At 29.8% G+C, this 25,895-nt stretch overlaps 1 protein-coding gene across 1 annotated transcript in view; it reads left to right on the top strand.

Annotated features, from left to right (window-relative positions):
• The window catches only part of LOC111688418 (myb-like protein D), a 226,368-nt gene extending 200,884 nt beyond the window's left edge, over positions 1-25,484 (top strand). Inside the window, exons 14-15 of the mRNA XM_046946506.1 lie at positions 4,865-5,017; positions 25,276-25,484. Of these exons, the coding sequence (XP_046802462.1) occupies positions 4,865-5,017; positions 25,276-25,421 (299 nt within the window). The 3' untranslated portion in view covers positions 25,422-25,484. The remainder of the gene's footprint in view (positions 1-4,864; positions 5,018-25,275) is intronic.
• The last annotated feature ends 411 nt before the right edge of the window (positions 25,485-25,895 follow it).

Genomic DNA, 25,895 nt, shown 5'->3' with positions numbered 1-25,895 from the left:
GAAATGTGGACCCTATGGGCAAAAATGTAAAAAATCCCATTTTTGGGATTTTCATTCCTATTTTTGGGAATTGCGGGATGCCCTTTGACCTTTTCAATTTTTTTTTCCTTTTATTATTTGAAATGACAAATTGAAGATTTCATTGAGTTTTGTTCATAAATAAAGATTTTGTCATATATTACATATTTGTTAAATTTCTAAAACTATGATTTATATCAAAATTTTTATAGGGTCGCAGATAGCTACAACAATTTAGTCCATATTTATCCCTTAATATCTTTTTTAGTTTGATATTGAAATTCTCGACCCTTTACAAAAAATTTCAAGCCAATATCTCAATTACATTCAAAAATATGTTTATTTAAACCTGTGTCCTTTAATTTCATCTTTTTCATATTTTAGTATTAAGTATGACAGAACATACATTTGGTGTTGAATAAAATATTTGGACAATTTATAAAAATTATTTAGTTAATTATTTTATTAAAGACTATAACATTGTATATACAATAACAAAATATAATTTTATTATGAGCCACACACAACAACACCTAAATCACCCCACACAAACCACCTTTCCCGCCCACCGAAATATATAACACAATTTAATACAATATCATCAGTTAGTATAATAGCTTTTTTTATTTGAACTGTTTATCTTAAACTTAATACAATTAATTCTTACAACCTACTTATATAGTTAATTCCTAACACTACTTATTTTCTATAAAATAATCTGTCATATCGGTATACATATCCAGAAGGTAATATAAGTCCTTTAAATCTTCCTCGTTTTGAGATGATAGAGTTTCATAACAAATCCATCTTTTTCGCATAGTTGAAAGAACAGGATCAGAAGATAGAAGTAAACTATTAAAAATATCTTCATTCTGTGATTGCCTGGAGGATTTTCTTGAGCTGAATAGTTGAACATGCTTAAAATCTCGATTCCTCGCTTCCTGGGCTTATTCTGTTAACTCTCCAAGTGGAAGAATATTCGATTCAATTATTATTTGACTATGACACAATACTTTGTGTACTGTTGGTGTTAGTTCCCTCCATGGATACAGAGATACAAGTAATTTAGAAATTTCAGATGTATATTCCCCAAATTAATTTCCATTAATTTTATGTTTACTATTCAGTGCCATTAAAATAGTGTAAACTCTTCGAAGCAACTCCTTGTCGATTCCAGTTATTTTTGAAGTAATTTAAAAATCACGAAAAAACCTTCTCGCCGTATTACCGTCATTTGTACTACCGCAACTTGGAAGTGGTTTGTCGATGTTTTATCCCATCTGAACTTTAAATTCTTCTTGGATTCTGCTTTTTCCGCAGCTCTCAGTTCTTTTAATTCTTCATTATTTTTTGTTGATTAAGTAAGATTTCCTGCACACTTCTATATTTGGGGTCGTATGCTATGTGTAAAAAGTAATCCAAAAATCGTATTCTGGCATGAAGTGGTGAAATTCCGAAAGACAGGACTTCTTCAATAATACTTCTGCTTTTGTTTATATTTGCGACTTTTTCTCATTAAATATTGAGCATCTCCAGAAGGAAGAAGTTTCTGTTATGGCATTGCTGACCTTTTCATCAATCATTGTTAAGCTTAGCTGATATGATACGTAATAGAGAATTCCTTTATTTTTATGCAAATGGGCTCCAGTGCATTTATTTCATCTTTTAAATATTCCACTAAATCTTTTGTTGTTTTCTTTGACTCCTTTATATATTCAAATCCAATGGGTCTACAAAAAATTTTTGAACCCGGAGTTGTATTGATCCATATATCTTCAAATGAATTTCCGATGCTTGACGATTATGGATTAAGGGAATATGAACGAATTCGTAATGGCACTAATGATGACATAAATACACTTTTGTATTCTGCTAATGTCCGACTTCCACAAGCTTGTTTGTATTCTGGAAGTGCTGATAAACCGTCACATCTCCACTTACACATTAAGACAACATCACAGTTATGAATTTTCTGAAAAGTCTGACACAATTCTTGATGCTGTGTTTTCGAGCAGAGATGATATATCAATACAAGCTTCCACATCATTAACAGCAATAGGTAATGGTAGGATAGTTTGATTTTTTTTCCTGGATCGCCTTGTATGATGTTAATATATTGTGCAGAGCTTTCCTTAATATTTGGTACTTATTTCGACTGAGACCCAGTTCCAACATAAGCGATATTGCTTCCTCTTCAGTAAAATTTGATTGTGATGTTGGAGTTGGTATACTTTCCACAATTCGCTTAAGTCGTCGTATGTTGAGATTTCCGTAGTAGTTTCCATCCAACTACAAAATTTTAATCGAAATTTCTTTTGATTTCCATCCACAGACTTTTTACATCAAAAAGTTTAAAAAAGCTTTTAATTTTTGATATGCCTGTTTTGTCTACTTTTCTACTATATGTAGTTTTTATATAATTTGAAATGTCTTCAATTCTTTCTGGCCCTTTTGAAGATACACTCCATAAAACGGAACACAACTCTTCGTACTTTAATGTAATCTTCATTGTAGATTTATTAAATATGGTACTTAAAATCTGAGAAGTTTACTTATATACCAATTCTTGTCATTTCCGATACAGGTATTCAAAAGTAAAAAATTACGAACTGTCTACCTATTAACATTTAGGACTATATTACTATAACCTGTAATTCAGTCATTAATATTTCTTATTAGTGAATGAATCGAAATTATCATTACCTGTATATTTTTACCTACACGATCATAAACGAAACAGAACGAAATGATCTGTCGAAAAAAATTAAGGTAAAAAATAGTTATAAATTTCTGAAAATTTAAGCATAAGGAGTGAGATCGAAAAATTCTTAACATACATATATGTTTATAAAAAAGAAACCACTAAACTTACAGCTTTATTTTTTTTTGATTCAAATTATTATTACAATTTACAAAAAATAATATTTTTATAGTTTTAATCACTAGTGATGAAATTTTGAACCCTTTTCGGAAACCCTTCCATTAACGTTTTTATAGTACTTTCTGTCACTTTGCTCGAACATGTAGTACAAATATGTAATATATGACAAAATCTTTATTTATGAACAAAACTCAATGAAATCTTCAACGCTTGTTAAATTTGTCATTTCAAATAAGAAAATGCAAAAAAAAATGAAAAGGTCAAAGGGCATCCCGCAATTCCCAAAAATAGGAATGAAAATCCCAAAAATGGGATTTTTTACATTTTTGCCCATAGGGTCCACATTTCTTTCAGGGCTGGGAAAATACTTTTGGAGTAAATATAAAACATATTGAGGTTTCCAAAACTGCTTTCAGTTTTCTGATCCCAGCTTTGGGATTTTAGAACATGTCGCCCAAAGTTGAAGTTTTGATAAAAAATAGGTCATATTCGGAAGGACGCAGTGGCAACATTTTCAAAAAATAGGACAAGTTTTTTACGCCAAAGCGTTCTGCGTAAAGATACCTTTTAGAAAACTATAAAATTATTATATGTTCTTAAAGAAAATTTTATTTTATTAATAAAAGAGTTAAGACACATTTTGGGCAAAAATCTAAAATTTTTTGAATTTTTAAATTAAAAAACGTATATTTTTGGATCTGTAAATGATATTGATCTGAAAAATTTTTTTGAATACGCCCGGTATTCAAAGAAAGGCGGACCAAGGTATGGTAAATTTTGTATCACTAAATTTTTAATGCCTATAACTCGGATATTATAAGAGATAAGTAGTATGTCCAAGATCTCGTCGAGCGCTTTCAGAAAATATAAAAATCTTTGTATTTGGGTGAAAAACAAAAAAATGGCACGAGTTTAAAAATTTTACATGTCGTAGGTATCTGCGGGGTTCATCTTCAAAACTTAAACTCGAATACTCCTTGGCTACGCTCACGCCAAATTTTATCCCGATCGGATCAGCCGTTTAGAAATGCCAGATTTATTTCCAAAAAATTTCCATTCTGCCCCACTGTGTAATCCTGAATTTCGTTTATATGCTCTTCTGAACATACAGTTGTACATAATACTTCTTTTTGATTCTATTGACGAAGATAGCTTCATTACCTAAGTTCGATGTGGTCAAGTCTTAAGTATTAAGAAAATCCGTGAAAGCTTGTCCTCTACGATTGGTGTTTGTACTACCCCAAGCTACATGGTGGAAGTTGGCATCACAACTTATTACAATTTTCTTATTTTTTCCTTGTGCCTCTTCGACCAGTTTCATCAGACAGGTAAACAGATGCAAGGTTGCTTCAGCACCGTTGCATTCGATGTGGATAATCCTGTTTAGAGGAGACAACATAAGTTCTTGTGGCATAAGATACATATGATCGATCGAGACCCTGTATCAGCGTAAGAAAGCTGGTAATTTACGTGATTTAATCCAGAAACCTTGTTATGAATCGTCCAAGGTTCCTGGATTAAAGCTATATGTATCCTACCTGTGTTAATTTTAGCCATAAGAGCGACTCATTCCGATGGAGGTACTTATTTTATTTGAAAATACCTTTACCCAGATTTTTAACGATTTTTTAAATTTTTATTATTTTAAACCGCTATAACTTAACATTTTCATATTTATTACTAAATATGGTTCTTGTCAGAGAAAAACTTTTTGGAAAAAAATTTATCCAATTCTTAAAAAATGTTTTTTTGCTCATATAGGTTTGCTCATATATGAGCAAAATCTTTGTAAACTAGTGTTATCTAAAGTTTTTTGTTAAAAATAATACCTCAAGAAGGAAAATTATGTAACTCAAAATATGATTTGCCTCATTACACTCTATAATTTGGACAACAATTTCCTGAATGGAACAGAAAGACAAAATCAAGCAAAGTGAAATAATTTTATTTTATTCTTTATTATAGGTTACACAGGAAATGATTGGACAGCAATGGATCCTGCAATACTTTCATTTAGACAATTTTCGTTTCCACACCAAACACAAGTAACGCCTCAAATGCAACCTCAGCAACAAGAAATGTTTTTACAGCAATTGGCGCAACAACAGCAACAACCAGGTAAACCATATGTAACTATTCTTGTAAGATGCAATGCTTTTACACTTATAGTACATTTCTATAGTGCGAGGTTCTCCTAGATATTGAAGGATTACAAAATTTAAATGTCTCAAATTTGGTACATATTTTTTTATTTTTTTTATACATATTTTGTTTACACTGGTATCATTTGTACCCAGTTTTCTAATTTTACTAAGAATTTACTACCTTTATTAGCTTTGCATTCAACATATACTCAAATTCAATTTTAAAACACGACAAAATTTAAAAAAATGTTGGAGTCCAGGCACTAGAGTTTATTTTTAGTAATTATTTAACAAATTTAAATTAAATTACTAAGAAATTATTTGAAACATATTGTTTTAAATCATATAGCGGCGTATAGAGAGGTAGATGATAATCACAACTACACACACTATTGGCATTTTTACAATCAAATTGCACAAAAAAAATTGGATATTTGCAATTTTGAAGATTAATGCATTACTTCAAATTGGAGTATTTATAAACAAAATGTAATCAATGAAAATAAGAATAATAATTTCTTCACATAGATACAAATTAATATGTACAAAAAAAGTAGTAAACTAGATGAACTTATTTACGTTCATTTTTATGCATTCTAGAGAATTATTTAGGGTAGGTGTATGTTGTTTTTGTAAGTTATGCTTTTGTTTTTGCAAGTTGTTTTTGTTTTTTCAAGTTGTGTTTGCAATTTCTTTAACAAAGCGACATTAGCTGCTTTGTTGAATGCTGTCAAGCAACTAAATAAAATATTTGTATTTTTGATGCTCTTGTTTAGAAGTTCGTCTGCGATCGTTTTGTATATATGTAATTTGGCGTAAATTTTCGTTGTCAGAACAATATGCCAGGATTCTTGTTTAAAAAATGCATGTCAATATTTTTCCTAGTTTTTTATTCATTAAAGAAAAATGTAATCACGCTTCTAGATCTAAAGTTATACGCTTATATTTATAAACATTCTTATTTTGGTTTTAATGTACACAATAGTTAAAGCACATTTTAGCATTAAAAAACCTTTAATAGGATAAAATATTTGATCCCTGTTTTCTTTATCTTTTATATTTGTTTATAAAATATTTTTGACGATAAATACGAACTTCTAAGAAAAAAAGTATATATGTATATACATTAGATTTCTAAAAAAAAACGAATTTTGCCCCTCCCCACCTCTAGATTGTTCTCTGAGTTGTAAAACTAGATCATACAAAAAATTAGGGTGACATTGCATTGCGGTACAATGCCTCTGAAGTTTCCAAGTGCATTTACTAGGGAAAAATAACGATTTTTTCAGTTTTTGCTCAAATTTGCCCATTTAGTAATAAATTTTGAATTTCATTGTAAAAGAATCGCAATGTACACAGAGTAAGCATTTTGGAAAGGTATAAAACACCAAAAATGCTTGAAAACTTTAAATTTTATCATTAACGTATCTCACAGCACATGAATTTGAAATGTGACAAAAAATTGTTTTTATACCCTACACCGCTGTAGTTTGTGCTGATGTTTGTAACACACAAAAATATTGGTCCTATACCAACCTTAAAGTATACCGATCAATTCAGAATCATTTTTTGAGTCGATTAAGTCATGTCCGCCCGTCCGTCTGTCCGGCTGGCTAGCCCCCATACCTCCAGATTTGGGCTTTTTATGCCATAATTACGTCAAATATACTATTATCTCTCTAAAAAATGGCATTTATATAAGTATAAATGACACTGCAGATTTTCGTAATGATCGGCCCTTATTTGACCCTAGCCCCCACACAAACCCCCCTTCAAAAAATTTCTTGCATCGCAATGAAACTCAACAAAAGTAACTGCTATTTAAAAATATATCCTTTTCCCAAATTGAATGAGGATCGGCCCATGTGTGACCTATACTCCTATATAAAGCCTCTTTTAGGAAATTTTGTTTTTTTATCAATAAATTGCTTAAATACTTTGGAATTAAGGTAAAATTCAACATAAAAGTTTCATATGAAAAATAAAATTTTTTTAAAATATACTCATGGTGTAGGGTATTTTATGGTCTGCCATGCCAGACTATACTTTCCTACTTGTTTTTGGATATATTCTAAAAAACATTTTGTTACTTAAAATATATCTATAATTAATCAAATATTAGTTTTTGTCCTTATAAGATCACGCAAACTTGTTCTCAACTATGGTCAAAACAGTTTGATTTTTTCAACGGCCGTTTCTAATCGCCAATTTCACAATAAATATCCGATATACATAGGTACTGAAAGCCTTTTTAACTGTTCGTTTTTACGGCTGATTTGAAAAACTGTTAACCAGAAAGTTGTTGCAGTTTGATTGGCATTCAAAATGGACCAAATCGGTTTAAATTTGGACAAGGCCTCCATATATGGTTGGCTTTAGAATATGACTAACGTTCATAACAGGCTTAAAAATACTAGTATTTTTATGAAATTTACTTAATTTTTTATGAACCAAAATTTCATATAAATCGGCAAATTGAAATTTGCGAATTGTGTTAAGTGTTGTAAGTATATTATCTAACACCCCTATCGAAATTAAATATATAATAATCAAAAAATTATTTATTTAGTTACTAAATTATACAATTTTTCTTAAAGGTTTATTATAATTTCTCTTGATGACAATATATTTCATTTAAATTCTAAATAATACATTAATGATATATTTACTTCTTACTTGCTAAAATTTAATATTTACCTTTAGTCCTAAAGAATAATTCTTATTCTAATGCCTTGGGATATATAACAATACGTTACATATGAGAGATGCCAAGCAAATTCTATCTATCTATAAAAAATTTGAATTTTGTATTTAATTCATATAAGTGGTGCCAAGCCCACCATTGAAATAACGCCCGTAATTTTCTAAATGTTCATATGAACGTAAAAGTTATTCATATAAAATTTGAGGATTATAGCTATTTCTATTTACTTCATGTAGGGGGATGAATATTAATCTATATATATAAAATTCTAAAGTTACTGACTGACTGACTGATTGACTGATTCATCATCGCACAGCCTAAACGGTTAAAGCTAAAGAGCTGAAATTTGGACAGGGGGTTGGTCTCCTACCAAATAGATCCACTAAGAAGGGATTTTTGAAAATTCGAATGTTTAGGGGGTAAAAAAGGGTAAAAACGGGTAAAAACGGGTAAAATCGGTAACCTCATATCTCCTAAACTAGAAAAGATACAAAAATAGTTTAAAGCTTATCGTCGTTCATTTAAAAAATAAGCGGACAGGTGTCAGGTACTTTTTTTCAATTTCGGCCCCTTTAGGGAATAAACGGGTAAAAACTGTATTTTGGTACTTTTTTGCACCCCATGTATCTTTTAAACCAGTGAACATTCAAACAATATTTTTGACTCCTTCATAACTTGACGAAAAAATAAAAATATAAATTTAGTACTTTTTGGTTATTTGGATGTTTAAGGGGTGAAAATTGTACCTATTTTTGGTACTTTTTTCATAAAACATTGATTTTGGTTTATTAACACTACGATGTTGCAACATTTTGGAATATAATTTTTATTTCGTTTATGGGTAGAAAAAAAGTACCAAAAGAGGTAAAAACTGGAAATTTGATTTTATTCAAACACAATGATCCAATTTAGATAAAATTTTTAGATTTAGAAACACTAAATATGCTAATGAGGTGTTATTTGGAAACCCGTTACCAAGTGATATTTTTTGGTACTTTTTCATTCTCCATCTGGTAGTTTTTGAGTTTTCTTTGATATTGAAATCGAAACACGAAATTAATAATAAAGAGACTTTTCGGTACTTTTTCGTTCTACACAGGTATTTTCTTGAGTTTTCTTTAAAATTAAACCTAGAAGCATGAAATTAAGCATGTAGAGCCCGGAGTAAGTGAGAATCTATAAAAGGGGACTTTTTGGTACTTTTTCGTACTTCGACTGGTACTTTTTGAATTTTCTATAATATTGAACCTAGAAACATGAAATTAAGCATGTAGAGTACGTAGTAAATGAGAATCTATAAAAGCGGACTTTTTGGTACTTTTTCGTTCTACAAAAGGTACTTTTTGAGTTTTCTATAAAATTTAACCTAGAAAAATGAAATAAAGCATGTAAAGCCCGGAGTAAATGAGAATCTATAAAAGGGGACTTTTTGGTACTTTTTCGTTCTTCAAAAGGTACTTTTTGAATTTCCTATAATATTGAACCTAGTAACATGAAATTATGTAGAGCCCGGAGTAAATGAGAATCTATAAAAGGGGACTTTTTGGTACTTTTTCGTTCTTCAAAAGGTACTTTTTGAATTTCCTATAATATTGAACCTAGAAACATGAAATTAAGTATGTAGAGGATGGATTAAGTGAGAACCTATAAAAGGGGACTTTTGGTACTTTTTCGTTCTTCAAAAGGTACTTTTTGGATTTTTGTATAATATTGAACCTAGAAACATGAAATTAAGCATGTAGAGCCCGGATTAAATGAGAATCTATAAAAGGAGACTTTTTGGTACTGTTTCGTTCTACAAAAGGTACTTTTTGAGTTTTATATAAAATTTAACCTAGAAACATGAAATTAAGCATGTAGAGCCCGGAATAAATTAAAATCTATAAAAGGGGACTTTTAGTTCATCAAAAGGTACTTTTTGAATTTTTTATAATATTGAACCTAGAAACATGAAATTAAGTATGTAGAGCCTGGATTAAGTCAGAACATATAAAAGGGGACTTTTTGAAACCTTTTCGTTCTTCAAAAGGTATTTTTTGGATTTTTGTATAATATTGAACCTAGAAACGTGAAATTAAGCATGTAGAGCCCGGATTAAGTGAGGACCTATAAAAGGGGACTTTTTGATACTTTTCCGTTCTTTAAAAGGTACATTTTGAATTTTCTATAATATTGAACCTAGAAACATGAAATTAAGCGTTTAGAGCGTGGATTAAGTGAGAACCTATAAAAGGGCACGTTTTGGTACTTTTTCGTTCTTCAAAAGGTACTTTTTGTGTTTTTTACAATATTGATTCTAGAAACATAAAATTAAGCATGTGGAGCCCGGAGTTAATTAGAATCTATAAAAACAATCGGGACTTGAGTGAATGAAAATTTAAACTGGAATATTTTCTGGTACTTTTTGAATTTTCTATAATATTGAACTTAGGAACATGAAATTAAATAAAATAGGTCCTTTGGTACTTTTTCGTACTTCACTGGTACTGGTACTTTTAGAGCTTTCTAAAATATTGAATATATAAACATAAAATTAAACATGCAGTATCCCAATTGAACGAAAATTTAAAAAGCATACTCTGGTACTTTTTTGTTCTTTTACTGATACTTTTCGAATTTTCTATAATATTGAACCTAAAAACATTAAATTGGACATGTAGCTTACTGATTGTATAAAAATCTTTATGTGATTTTTTGGTTTCTGGCTGAAAATTAAACATGCGTCATCCTGATTTAATGAAAATGTATAAAAAGGCACTGTCTGGTACTTTTTCGTTTTTCAACTGTTTTTTCTAATTTTCTGTAATATTGAGACTAGAATCATAAAATCAAACTTAAAGAGTTCTCTAAAAGGGGAATTTTTGATATTGCAGATATATATATACATTTACAATAATGATATTTATTTTATTCCATTACGATGAGGGTAGCGAAGCACACTGGGTATAGCTAGTGTAATATATAAGCAAAATATGATGAATCTAGTTCTATATTTACCTAGATAAACAATATTTTGTATTTTATTCATAGTCCCCATTAAAAATTCGTTCGTTATACTCGAAATGTTCAGATGAATGTCAAAATTCTTCAAGTGAAATTTAATGATTCTATCTCTAAGAGTTTCACAGATATACGAATTTTTCGATTTTATTCATATGGGCGCTCCAAGCCCCCTCAGATGAAAGTTTGATGAAAGTTTAAAGTGGCTCCGACAAAGTTTTAGGGCTCTAACTGTTATATTATCTCAAGAAAAACGAATTTTTGTACTCAATTAATATGGGAGGTGCCGCTACCCGATGTTAAAGTTATTCATGCAAAATTTTAAGATTCTAACTGTATTAGTTTCCAAAATAAACGAATTTTTGTATTTAATTTATATGGGAGGTGTCACGCTAGTCCACCCACTTTTAATCCTGAATAATATTGATACTAAAGTGCCTCCGACAAAATTTGAGGACTCTAACTGTTATATTATCTCAAATATACGAATTTTATATTTTCTTAATGTGGGCGTGGCTTCTCGCCCACTTGAACATTCAAAATAAAAAGTAGCCTATTGCCTATTCCAGACATACTTCCCGCTGTGAAAATTTCAAGCAAATCGGTTCAGCCGTTTAGTAGTCTATAGCGTTCAAACATACAAACATATAAACATACAAACACACATTCATTCATTAAGAAATATCATGATGAAATATTTTGACGGTATTTAATCATACTATGATATTTTCAAATTATTACAATAACGATAATATGTTTAGACTACAATCATAATTTTAACCACAAACATGTTTTTCTCTGCGTGCTCTTGCAGAGAATTATATCATTGTCAATAAATCGTTTAAAACCCAAAAATAAAACCATTTTTAATAAAAATATTTAAAAGGGTTTGTTATTAGAAATTTATTACTCTCTGGAATTCGGAATTAGTTGATAATTGGTAATTAAAGACCCTCTTCAAAAAAATCTTCCGGATGTTCATATTTTGTTTTTTAATTTATAAATTTATTAGCTTTTAATCATCGTTTTTTAAGAAAAAAGTTCGTGTTCACCGAACTTTTAAATTTACTGAAAATTGGGCTCGGTATTCGGTACCGAACGAAATTTTGAGTTAGGTCGGACTCTATTAAACGGTATTAAAAATTAGATCCATATATCTTAGAGTTTACATGTACCTGCCATTTTAACTCGGTGGATTTCGGGAAATCGATTTTTTCTAACATTTTATAAAATACGTATTAATTCTTCCTAATGTACATGTTAAATAAAGGCGTCCAGATAACATAAAATATATATTCGAAATTTAATTAAAATCGGACATTTTTAACTCGTAAACTGGAGTTCAAAGGTCAAATTTTGCAATATTTGGGAATTCTTAGTATACCACATTATTTGTCGGTCATATTAAAACAGTAAAGAATTAATACGTAATTATAAATATATTTAAAGTAAGAAATTGTTTTTTAGAATATATCCATATATAACAAATGGTTACCTAGTTCGGATGTAAAAATATAACATATAATTTATTATAACGACTATTTTGCGACAAAATAAAGATCGCTTTCTTGCAATATTTTATAAATTATTGCAAATATTGATAAATTTATTTGAGATTTCACTAATTTTAACGCCGTTATGTTATATATATCATTGTGAATAATATATGAAATCATGTATTATATACTTGAAATATTGGAGGTCATAGGTCAAAATAATAATCTTCTGTGAAATATCTCCTCTTTCATACATTCTACGAATTTAGAAGTCATTACAAAATTTAAAGGGAATCAAATTTACGACTTTTCAGTTTCAGAAAATTTTTTCGTATTCTCAGCAGTTTTGGAGTTATAGCCATTTTTCGTTCATTTAAGATATGTTTTTCTAGCCTCAATATATTTTGTACTACAAACGTCATTGTGATAACTGTTCGTTTAGCATTTAATAAGAAACACATGAAATTATTTAATTATACTTCTTACACTAGAGTTGCTCTGTGACTCATAGTGCGATATCTTGTTATGTAAATTTTTAATTTAAATTGGAGGCTATAAAAATAAATCGAAATTAATAAAACTTAGTAAATCTAATATAAATGATCAAAGCTTTAAACCCACAAAAATTGATTGATATCAAAGAAAGTTTTCACATAGTAAAATACATATGAAATAAACTGAATAGTGAAATGCAATATAAACTACATAATGAAATGCAATATATAATACTGTGAAAAAACTTTCATGTTGTATGTATATATGAACCGATATTTGTTAAAATCGGCGATTTCATTAATTTCGATTCATCATTACAGATTCTAATTTAATTTTAAAATTTACATTACAAGAGATTGCACTATGTGTCAGAGAGCAACTCTGGCACGAAAAGTATAATTAAGAGATATTTAAAAAGAATATTTTGACGTATGACATCCAATATTTCAAGTTTATAAGACATGATATATTATTCACAATCATATTTATAACATTAATTTAACGGTCTGTTGTAATTTTTACTTCATTCGGCATTAAACCGTAATTTATTAGACCATAAATATGTTAAAATGTATAAAAGGCACTCATTTCCTATGGAAATTGTAAATGTAGCTAAATAAAAACTTCTATAACTTCCAAACCCATTTAGATCCCATTCTAAAATAACAATAATTTTGCCTACTTGCCATTAAAAAAAATTAAGAAAAACAAAATATATTTTTTTTAGAAATTCAAGGATAAAGGACATCTTCCACTAAATTGTCCTTGCGCCAGGACCTTATGAAATTTTAATGAAATGTCAAAAACGAGTAATTGAAGACCTGTCGAACGAACATCATTAGTTAAAATCAGATAACTAGTTTGAAAGTTATTAAATCATCAACTTTTCGAATTTTGAACAAAAATACCCGAGATGCCATACTTTGGAGTTCCATAAAAAATGAACCGAAAGTATTAATGATCCATTTTCGAGTTATAACTAAATCGAATGGGATGAAAATTTGAAGTGGTCGAAATGTCTGTGGAATTAGCCTATATATTTCAATTATTAGTGCAAAGTATAAATTAAGTAGTAAAATTTTCAAAAAAAAAAAAAAACACTTTCCACTTCAGAGCGGTGCCGCCACTAGTTAACGTAGTCCGGAATCAGCACATCAAGAAACACTAGGAATAGTGAAAATTATTTAAAAAGTATTTTCATCGTTAGCCTGTAATCAAACGACCAAATATAAAGTTATAAAGTTATTGATAGTTTATTGTAGGAATTTTGTATAGAAAATTGGCTTAATATAAACGTTTATTATCTTTATGAATATGAGGGATATCTTTTAAAATGTTCAACATTATAAAATATGTTGTTGTATAATAGTTTTTATTACCAACCAAATTCGAATGTCAGAACGAATCGAATAGTTGATATCTGAAAAGACTGGTTATTCACTAGTAAATTCAGAAAAAAAACATTTAAGCAGTTTTTCAGTATTGATACAATTATTTTAAAAAATGCAAAAACTAACATTTATGTTTGTTTACTGATTTTTGACATTTCCAAAGATTATAGGATGTATTTTAAAAACCAATTTTAGTTTATTAACGAATTTTAGACAAAATTCACGAAAATTGTATTCATAATAATAAATACTTTCAATAAACTATTAACAAATATAAGAAGGGTCTTTAAGTCAACAATAAGTTGATTTTTTAAAATTTATGTTTTCTTTTAAAATAAAATCCAGAAAGAATAATTTTAACGTTTAAAAATTTTTAAATAATATCCCAGAAAAATTTTCTACGATGGCGGACTAGTGTTAGGGGACGTGGCACCTCTCATATAAATTAAATAAAATATCTTAGAAACTTTTACAGTTAGAATCTTAAAATTTTGCATGAATAACTTTAACATCCATGTATACATTTTGGATTACCCATGGGGGAAGCGGCTCCTCCCATATTATTAAAATAAAAAATTAGTTTATCTTGAAATAATATAAGAGTTAGAATCCTCAAATTTTGTCGGAGACACTTTTGTGTCAATATGATTATTTGGTATATAAAATGGGCGGACTAGCGTTAGGGGGCAGGCACCTCCCATATAAATTAAATACAAAAATTCGTTCATATTGAAAACATAACAGTTAGAATCTTAAAATTTTGCATGAATAACTCTAACATTCATTTAAATATTTTAGGTAATAAATTGGCGAACTATCCATGAGGGGAGCAGCACCTCCCATATGAATTAAATACAAAAATTCGTTTTTCTTGAGATAATATAATAGTTAGAAATTGTATGTGCCACTTTAGTGTCAATATGATTATTTAGGATAAAAAGTGGGTGTAGTAGCGTTAAGGGGCGTGGTACCTCCCATATAAATTAAATATAAAAATTCGTTTATCTTGGAAACTGTTAAAGTTAGAATCTTAAAATTTTGCACGAATAATTTTAACATCCTTTTAAACATTTTGGGTATTAAATTGGCGGATTACTCATGAGGGGAGCTGCACCTCTCATATTAATTAAATACAAAAGTTCGTTTATCTGGGAAAATAATACAACTAAATATCTTGAAAAGTGTTATAATGTGATAATTCAAATTTTTCATAGATATATAGAAATTGGCGAACTGGCTGGATAACTATTATGGTTAGAATTTTCAAAATCTTAAAGTGGGTTTATTATTCATACTTGAGGGTAAAACAACAAATATTGTATATCCCAAGGCATAAGAATATGAAATAAATAGATCATTAATGTATTATTTTAAACATTTATAATTTAGTAACTAAATAAATTATTTTTTGGTTGTTATGTAATTAAAACTATAACATATAATTTATAATTATTATAACGACTATTTTGGGACAAAATAAAGATCGCTATTGCACATTTTCTTATTTTAATTTACTTTTCTTGCAATATTTTATAAATTATTGCAAATATTGATAAATTTCTTTGAGATTTGACTAATTTTAATGTAATGGTATAACACTAATCAATATAATTTACACAGTTAATTACTTTATTGCAAATCAAATAGTTGTTGCTAGCCACTTTATATAATGTCGAATATTCATATATTAGTCCATTAACGACTACATTTGAGTTTTTCTTACAAAACATCGTAGAAAATTTTTCTGGGATATTATTTACAAATTTCTAAACGTTCAAATAATTCATTCTGGATTTTATTTTAAAAGAAAACATAAATTTTAAAAAATCAACTTATTGTTGGCTTAAAGAAGGGGTAGCCTACAATAAAATTCTTATATTTATCAATGGTTTATTGAAAGTATTTATTATTATGAATACAATTTTCGTGAATTTTGTCTAAAATTGGTTAATAAACCTAAAATGGGTTTTTAAAATACATCTGATTATCTTTATATTTGGTCTTTGGCCAACGATGAAAATACTTTTTAAATAATTTTCAGTACAATTTTCCACATTTCCATCTTTTCGCCCTTCTGACTGTATTCTTGAGCCACAAATGTAAAATTCTGTAATTTTCCAGATATTGTGGCTGTCTCTGCCGATAAACTTATACTTAAAATTACAAAAATGTATTCTGAAAAATTTCGGACTAGTGGCGGCACGGCTCTAAGTGGAAAGTGGTTTTTGGAAAATTTTACCACTTAGTTTATATTTTTGATAAATAATTGAAATATATGGGCTAATTCCACAAACATTTCGACCACTTCAAATTTTCATCCCTTTCGATTTAGTTATAACTCGAAACATGCAATGTACTCTTAATTGCGGTTTCTATGGCGTTGGATCAATAACACTTTCGGTTCATATTTTATGGGCCTTCAAAGTAGGGTATCTGGGGTATTTTTGTTCAAAATTGAGATGTTGATGACTGAATAACTTTCAAACTAGTTATCTGATTTTAACAAATGATGTTACGTTCGACAGGTCTTCGATTACTCGTTTTTGACATTTTAATAAAATTACATAAGGTCCTGGCGCAAGGACCATTTAGTGGAAAATGTCCTTTATCCTTGAATTTCTTAAAAAAAAATATTTTGTTTTTCTTAACTTTTTAATGGCAAATAGGCAAAATTATTGTTATTGCTGTGTTAAAATTTTACAATGGGATCTAAATGGGTTTGGAAGTTATAGGAGTTTTTATTTAGCTACATTTACTATTTCCATAGGAAATGAGTGCCTTTTATACATTTTAACATATTTATGGTCCAATAAATTACGGTTTAAAGCCGAATGAAGTAAAAATTACCACAGACCTTCATGTTATAAATATAATGGTGAATAATATATCATGTCTTATATACTTCAAATATTTGAGGTCATAGGACAAAATATTTTTTTAAATATCTCCTTTTTCATACATCTTTCGAATTTAGAAGTCATTACAAAATTTGTAGAGAATCATATCATTATTTAATTATACTTTTTGCGCCAGAGTTTCTCTCTGACCCATAGTGCAATCTCTTGTAATGTAAATTTTAAAATTATATTAGAAGCTGTAATGATGAATGGAAATTAATGAAATCGCCGATTTTAACTTATATTGGTTCATATATACAATCAACATGAATGTTTTTTAACAGTAACAATACTGTTAAAAAAACCTTCATGCATTTTATTATGCAGTTTTTATTGCATTTCAGTATGCAGTTTATTTCATATGTATTTTACTATGTGAAAACTTTCTTTGATATCAATCAATTTTGGTGGGTTTAAAGCTTTGATCATTTATATTATATTTACTAAGTTTTATTAATATCGATTTATTTTTATAGCCTCTAATTTAATTTAAAAATTTACATAACAAGATATCGCACTATAAGTCACAGAGCAACTCTAGTGCGAGAAGTATAATTAAATAATTTTATGTGTTCCTTATTAAATGCTATACGAACAGTTATCACAATGACGTTTGTAGTACAAAATATATGGAGGCTAGAAAAACATATCTCATATGAACGAAAAAATGGCTATAACTCTAAAACTGCTGATAACGAAAAAATTTTCTGAAACTAAAAAGTCGTAAATTTGATTCTCTTCAATGATTTTGTAATGACTTCTAAATTTATAAGATATATGAATAAGGAGATATTTCACAAAAGATTATTATTTTGACCTATGACCTCCAATATTTCAAGTATATAAGGCATGATTTCATAAATTATTCACCATGATATTTATAGCATTAATTTGATGGTAATTTTTACTTCATTTGGCCATTGGACCATAAATATGTTAAAATGTACAGAAGGCACTCATTTCCTATGGAAATTGTATATGTAGCTAAATAAAAACTCACATAACTTCTAAACCCATTGAGATCCCACTCTAAAATTTTTACACAGCAATAACAAAAAAAATTAAAAAAAACAAATTAACCTTTTTTAAGAAATTTAAGGATTAAGGACATATTCCACTATATGGTACTTTCGCCAGGACTTCATGTAATTTTAATGAAAGCGAGTAATCAAAGATCAGTCGAACGAAACATCATTTGTTAAAATCGGATAACCAGTTCCAAAGTTATTCTGTAATCAACATTTTTAATTTTAAACAAAAATACCCGAGATGCCCTACTTTAAAGACCCATAAAATATGAACTTAACGAGTTAAGGATCTAATTAATATGCCATAGAAACCGCATTAGGAAGTAGAATATATACTCCTGATTTGAAAAAAATCGAAGTGGACAAAAATTTAAAAAAGCATTTTTTGGTCGATTTATTTCGGAGTGACCCTATATTCAATTATCGCCTCAATAAACACAAAAATCTGTCAATAATTGTAAAAATTAGTACAAATTCCCCCGATTTATTATTTTTATATATTTAAAAAGATATTAAAAATTTTGGAAAATATTTTAATAAAACCACGTTATAAGTGAAATATTATTTTTTTTTTTTCAACCGATTTGAATTATACTTAAATATATGTAAAACTAGCTAATGTTAATGAAAAAACACTATACCAAATGTTGACATTGATCTCAAACTTTTCGTAAAAAGTTTAAGGATTTTTGCTAAAATATATTCCCCGACATACGATTTTTCTATTCTATTCACATGGGGGGGTTCCATTCCCCCTTATTAAATTCCACAGTTCCTCTAAAATCTTCAGATGGATATTAAAGTTGTTCGTGCAAAATTTAAATAAGCTAGCTCTATTAGTTTCCCACATAAACGAATTTTCGTATATTTTATTCATATGGGAGGTGCAATGCTCCCATTTGAAATCCGCCAAAGGACACTAAAACACCTAAGACGATACCCAAAGCATCATTAGGAAGTACTGGTAATTTGGAGGATTCAAATACTAAAAGTGAGGAGGAAATCACTCACTCACTAAAAGACAGAACAGCAATGCTGTCCACAATAAGCAAAATGTTGAGTAAACCGACTACTCTTCATATGCCTGATAAGGACCCCGCAGCGCCATCAATGGTACCCACTGCATCAATAGCCACTTCTGGTTACAAGGAGGAGTCAAATCCAACGAGCGCGGAGGTGATCACTAACTCGCTAGAAGAAAATTTAAATGGATGACAATGACTGAGGTTACCAATCGCAAAGGACAAGCCCTCTTGGATTTCCTTAATACTAAAGACTTGATTACATCGAACTTAGATAATAAAGTTACCTTCGTCAATATAATCAGAGAAGAACTATTAGATATAACTATATGTTTAGAAGAGCTTATAAACGAAATTCAGGATTGGAGAGTTTCGGACGAGCACTCCTTTTCTGACCATCGGTATATAAGATTCAAAATAATACGGCACCAACGCCGATAAATTTTCGGAATAAGTCTAAAACTTATTGGACAATGTTTGGTTCTTTACTAAAGAACCGTTTATGTCAAGAAACTTTTCAATATCGAAATAAAGAGGACATAGACGCCAATGTAGAAATGCTTACAAGTGCCTTAATTAAATCGTTCGAGGACAGCTGCCCTCTGCGAGAGCGGAGATTTGCCCAAGAGAAACCCTGGGTAACCGGGGAGATCCGAAACGTTGGTAAGACTCTTCGCAAACTATTTAACCGGGCAAGTCGTAAAAAGAACGCTGTATACTGGGATGAGTATCGTAGTAAACTTGGTGAATACAAGAAAGTTGTTCGTAAAGCCAAACGAGACTCCTGGAAACTTTTCTGTGAACAGGTAGACAGCGTAAATGACTTATCGAAGATAAAAAATCCTATCCAAATCTCATGTCCAACCCGAATCTATGGCCGATGACACGGGCTGGAGGATATGAAGGAGACACTGAAACTCCTAATGGACTCCCATTTCCCACCCGATATATCGAATAACATAGATGAACCGATATTTGAGGAAGGAGAAGCTAAAATGGAAATTGTAATTACATCTGATATGGTTAAAAGGGCAATCAAGAGCTTCACTCCTTATAAATCTGCAGGGCCGGATGGCATTTTCCCGGCACTCTTACAGATGGAAGCGGGACTAAAAGTGTAATTAGACCAATTCTAGCTTATGCTTTAATAATCTGGTAGACTGCTTTATACAAAAAGTGCAATATCAAACTACTACAAGGAGTTCAGCGTACATGCTGCTACGGTATAAGTGGTGCCATGTGTACTATTTCAACCAAGGCTTTGGAAACGTTGCTAAATATTATAGCCTTTGAAACATATATAAGATATGAGGCGGCGCTTACAGCCGAACGGCTCTTTACTTTAGGTGAACTGGCTAAAAACGGTTAAAGGATACGTCATCAATGTATACTGGACACATTGGATGGTTATACACAATCATCGGATGTCCCTGATCGAATACCAGACACAGAATATGTCGGAAACTTTGAAACACTGATCCCAGATAGCGGAACATTAGAGTAAATACCAGTAGGAATCCGCTGTTACACGGATGGCTCTAAATTGGGAGATAAAGTGGGGCTGGAATTCTATATTGAAGATCCAGAAGCAGAAATATACCACCGTTTACCAAATCATAGCACAAGCTTCCAGGGAGAAGTACGAGCAATAACGGATTAGAATAAATATGGCACCTACAGCGCTTAATATATTTACCGAAAGCCAGAAGGCAATTAAGGCTATATCAGGAGATAGAACTAAATCTTTCACAACATTATATAGTTACCAACCCACTCTGGAGTAGTCGGTAACGAAATAGCGAATGTAATAGCTGACAAACCATTCGACGCAACAAAAGCTGAACTAAGAATATGGAGCGACTCACTCTGGATGATGATTCCCAAAATATTTTAAGTCTGGCGATGACTGTTAGTGAGTTGGACCAAATTAAATAATGTTTTTTTTTAAATTATTTTTTCAAAATTGTTGTTTTGTTTTGAACAAAAATATTTAATATAGGGTATCATTTGAAAAGGGTTTTAAGCCGTAAATAACCGTCTGCTCATAATTATCATATTCCCAAATATTTAAAATGTTTATGTTATACACTAATTAAAATAGAATATACAATTTTGCAAATTTTATGCACCACTAGGCTTCAAGAAACCTTTCAAACTAAATGTTGTATATTTTGTTTAAGAAAAATGCTGCATACAATTGACCATGATTAAAGACAGACTTAGGCAAAAATATTCTCAGCTTTTCCAACGTCTGAACCTGTGCTTTATTTATAGTTATAGAGAATACCAGCCTTATTGAAAACTGTCGTCGGCGTTGATTAAATATAAAAAATACAAATCAAAAGCATTTTGTATTTAATTTGGCCACAAATATGGTATTTGTATTTACAAACAGATATGGAATCGTTTCCAACTGACCTTTGGTAAGACCCAGGGAATGGTTGATGGTAACAAATGTTCTTTTACAATATCCAACACAATTACGAACGCTTCTTTATTCCGACGGTATTGTCCAATGAATCTGCAAACCACTAAAGTGTTAAAACCACTTCCCGGCCAAATCAAAATCTCTACTTACACAGATTCTGGCAGTTCCAATGGATTGCTGTGATTCCTTAAAATTTTCCGATTAATTCGTTGACAACTTTCTTCCTCCATCAATAAAAATGGTACTACTGCCTCAACCATTTAAATTTTTTTGTATAAATTATTTTAATACGTCAACTTCTGAAAATTTAACTAAATTAAAAAATGTAAACAAAAGAAAACAGCTGATTGTTTATTTTCGAAAGTAGGCAAAATCAAGACGATTTCATGACACCTATTCAAATCGGAATTGATTTTAATTTCTGATAAATTACCAATTCTGACTTGGATTCCATAATAGCCGTGAATAACAATTACTGCCTCTGGTTAAAATGTATACAAAACATTTTACCACGCCTCTTTTTCTTCTTAATACTCAGTTCATAGTCCAAACATTTTAATTCTAACAACATAAAGGTAAACGTCCATATCATATGATTGGCAATTTCTAACATCATTGGTCTATGAAATGCTCTAATATTAACTGAAAAGTAAAGCTATTTTTCCTATAGTCCAAAGGGGGCTTTAATATAAACTAAAATGTTATCAAATACAAATTTGAAACGACCATTTTTCCTTCTAATCCGCAGTCCAAACATCTAGGTATGGATTTGACCTAGAAATTCTACTATATCTATGCCAAGATTATCTATTAATCCAATAATAGAGTCGCCGAAATAAAGATAGGTTCACATATTTTTCCCCATTTTTTTCTAAGTGTACTCGACTTTTATCACATTTATTGTTCCAGTGTATTCATACGTCAAATTTCTATAGATTTCGTTAAAATTGTTTTTTTTTTCTTTTTGCAATAATAAAAAATAAAAAGTTTACCATTTTTATAGAAAATTAGAGCGAAATAAATATAAGTTCAGTGATTATTCTAGACGATTCTGTATTGGAGTGCAGGTAAAATTATAGTTTTTCAGTGTTTAGAACCTTTCCAGCTTCTAAGAAAACTTTTTAACAAATTCCAGGATTAAAAACTTTAGTTAGATTTCCACGTTTTTTTGAAATGGGTCGTGCAAAATCTTTATCAGCTGAAGAACGTGGAAAAATATCGGCTTATAAAGATCAAAATCTTTCAAATCGCCAAATTGCAAAAAAGATTGGAAGATCTGTTAATGTTGTAAACAACTTTTTAAAATTAAAGGAAAATTATGGTACAAAGAAAAGCCAAAACCAAAGCTGACTCAACGGCAAAAATCGATGATAATGCGAATGTCATCAAGGGAAAACTTATTTGCTCCAGAAATAAAAGCTCGCCTGAACCTCTCAGTGTGTACCAGAAGAGTTCAGCAAGTGTTGCGTAACTCAAAACGCTTTCAATATACAAAAAGGATGGCGCGCCCAGCACTTTCCAAAGAACATAAAGAAAAACGACTTTTGTGGGCAAAAAGTCATATGGATTTCGGCGATAAGTGGGTAAAAGTTTTATTTAGTGATGAGAAGAAATTTAAAATAGATGGTCCAGATGGATTCCTGTATTACTGGCATGATTTACGAAAGGATAAAGAGGTTCGAATGAGTAGAAATTTTGGTGGAGGATCTTTAATGATTTGGGGACGCTTTTCTATCAAAGGGAAGCTCCCTTTGGCATGGATTTCTACAAGGATGACCTCTGAAAATTATATTGAAATGCTGGAAATTTCGTTGATTGAACACGGGGAAGATTTAATGGGTAATGAGTTCATATTCCAACAAGATAATGCAGCCATACACACATCCCGATATACTAAAGAGTGGTTCAGATCAAAAAATATTGAGGTTCTGGACTGGCCAGCCCGAAGTCCCGATTTAAACCATAAACTTTGCGTGCATTCTGGCACGCAAAGTTTATGCTAATGGTAAACAATTTTCAGGAGTAAATGAATTGAAAGATGCAATTCGGGCAGAATGGGCAAATATTTCACCGGAAATTTAAAAAAACTTGTAAATTCGATGAATAATCGCATTTTTGAAGTGATAAAAAATAGAGGGGGAAACAGTAATTATTAATATTAAGGAAAATTCGTTTTTTTCGCGATATTAAAAGTGAACCTATCATTATTTTGCACCTATATTTGATTTTTTTTTACTTTTTTTCGTTAATATTATAGTTTTATTTAGTAATTTAATTAATTTTGTGCAAACATTGAATATAAATAAAACACATTAAATTTATAAAATATTTCTTTAATTTAGAGTACGAAAATTAATTTTTTTTAAGTTTTACCTATGAACCTATCTTTATTTCGGCGACTGTACTTAGATTTGAGTTTTTTCGCAAAATATAATATTTTCTGGAATTTTATGAACAAATTTTTAAACGTTAAAATTATTGTTTCTGGATTTAATTTTAAAAGAAATCATTGTTATCAACCTAAAATTAACGAAAAAATTTTACCTGTGAAAAAAAATTGTTAAAAACAATTTATTGTTGGCTCAAAAAAGGGTCAAGCTTTCTATAAAATTATTATATTTGTCAGTGGTTTATTTAAGTTATTTGAGAAGAGGGTTTAGGTTTCTCATACCATGTATTTTTAAAATTTGTAACACAAGGATGCCTCACCTATTTAACATTGAATTATACACTATAAAAATTGACCTTTAACCTTTTGAAAGTAAAATATTACATTTACACGATTTTAAAGACAACCCCCGTATTCAAAAAGTTATTAAAAGTTTTTTTTGAGAATTATTACGCAAAATGTTCATAAAAACTAAGCAATCAATAACTTTTTGAATATGGGAGAATATTGTTGACTTTAAAACGAAATTAAAAATTATCCTGTACTTAAAAGAATGGGCAATAATATGTATATTAGGGTGGGTCGAAAAAAAGTTGAGTCAGTCACCCCCTACGATTAAAGATATGTTAATAATATTTTCAAAAATATAAAAAATATTTTTTGCCACGCCTAGAAATACCGCCCTTTTTGTTTTTTATATATTACGTCGCCATTTTAAGTCCGATCGTAACATTTCATATATAAATGAAAATGGCTTGACTTTAGCTATATTTCACTCTTAGGCAATTTTTAAATTCGACGTCATATAATTTTTAAATTCGACGTCATATAATTTTTAAATTCGACGTCATATGTACTTTATTCCAGTATAGCCACAATTTTAGATCTTGGGGAAGGATCCGAGATATCAGAAGTCGGGCATAGAATGTTACGTCTAATTTAAAAAATGGCCTAAGTTTGAAATGTAGCTACAGCGAAAATCTTTTTTTGTCCATAGAGACCGACCCACTCTAATAGCCAACTTATAGCCAATTTTAACATATTTCATTCAAACCTTAATGTGTGTTAAAATTTTATTAAAATCGGATATGGTAATCCGTTTTGATATGGATTTTCACTATAATAAACATGGAAACATGAAATTAAGTATGTAAAGTCGGAGTTAGATGAGAAACCATAAAAGGGAACTTTTTAGTACTTTTTCGTTTTTGGTACGTTTTGAATTTTCTATAAAATTTAATCTAGAAACATTAAATTAATCATGTAGGGCACATAGCAAGTAGCAAGATAACCTATGGTGAAGGGTATATAGGATTCGGAGCAGACGAATATATAACTCTTACTTGTTTAATTAATACATTGTTGTTTTAATATATTTTCAGGTTTTACTTCTCAGTCACAACATCCAAATGGAGGAAATGTTGGAATGCCTAATACTGTTATGAACTCCCAACAAAGTTCACAACCACATGTCAATGCAAATGTCCAAGGAATGTTAGAATACTTGAAAAATCGTCAATTTGTCTAAATCTATACTTATATACACATATACAAATAAACGTTATTACTAAAATAAAATGTTTAATCTAAATACTTTCTAGTAATTGATTATAATATTGTAGGTTAAAAGTAAAGTCTGGTAGACGACCTGTGCCATTTCTTGTGTTATTTTTATTGTTTTTAGTTTTCGGTGTCTTTTTTGTTCTTGTATTTTGTATTTTGTCACAATTGCTATGATGCTATTATGATCTTTGTTTATATTTTTTGTTTTTTATTTTATTATTTAAAAATACATATATATGGGCTGGAGAATAATGAGGATGCAATGAAACTCTTGATTGACTCTTATTTCCCACCCGATATATTGAATAACATAGATGAACCGATATTGGACGAATGGGAGGCTAACACAGAATTTGTAATTACATCTGATATGGTTTAATGCTTCCTATAAATCTACAGGGCCGGATGTAATTTTTACAGATGTACACGGGACTGGTCT

This window comes from Lucilia cuprina, chromosome 2, assembly GCF_022045245.1.
Source record: "Lucilia cuprina isolate Lc7/37 chromosome 2, ASM2204524v1, whole genome shotgun sequence".
NCBI classification, from domain to species: Eukaryota; Metazoa; Arthropoda; class Insecta; order Diptera; family Calliphoridae; genus Lucilia; species Lucilia cuprina.
The sequence above is the reverse complement of the archived record's forward strand: the minus strand, read 5'-3'. Positions and strand labels throughout refer to the sequence as shown.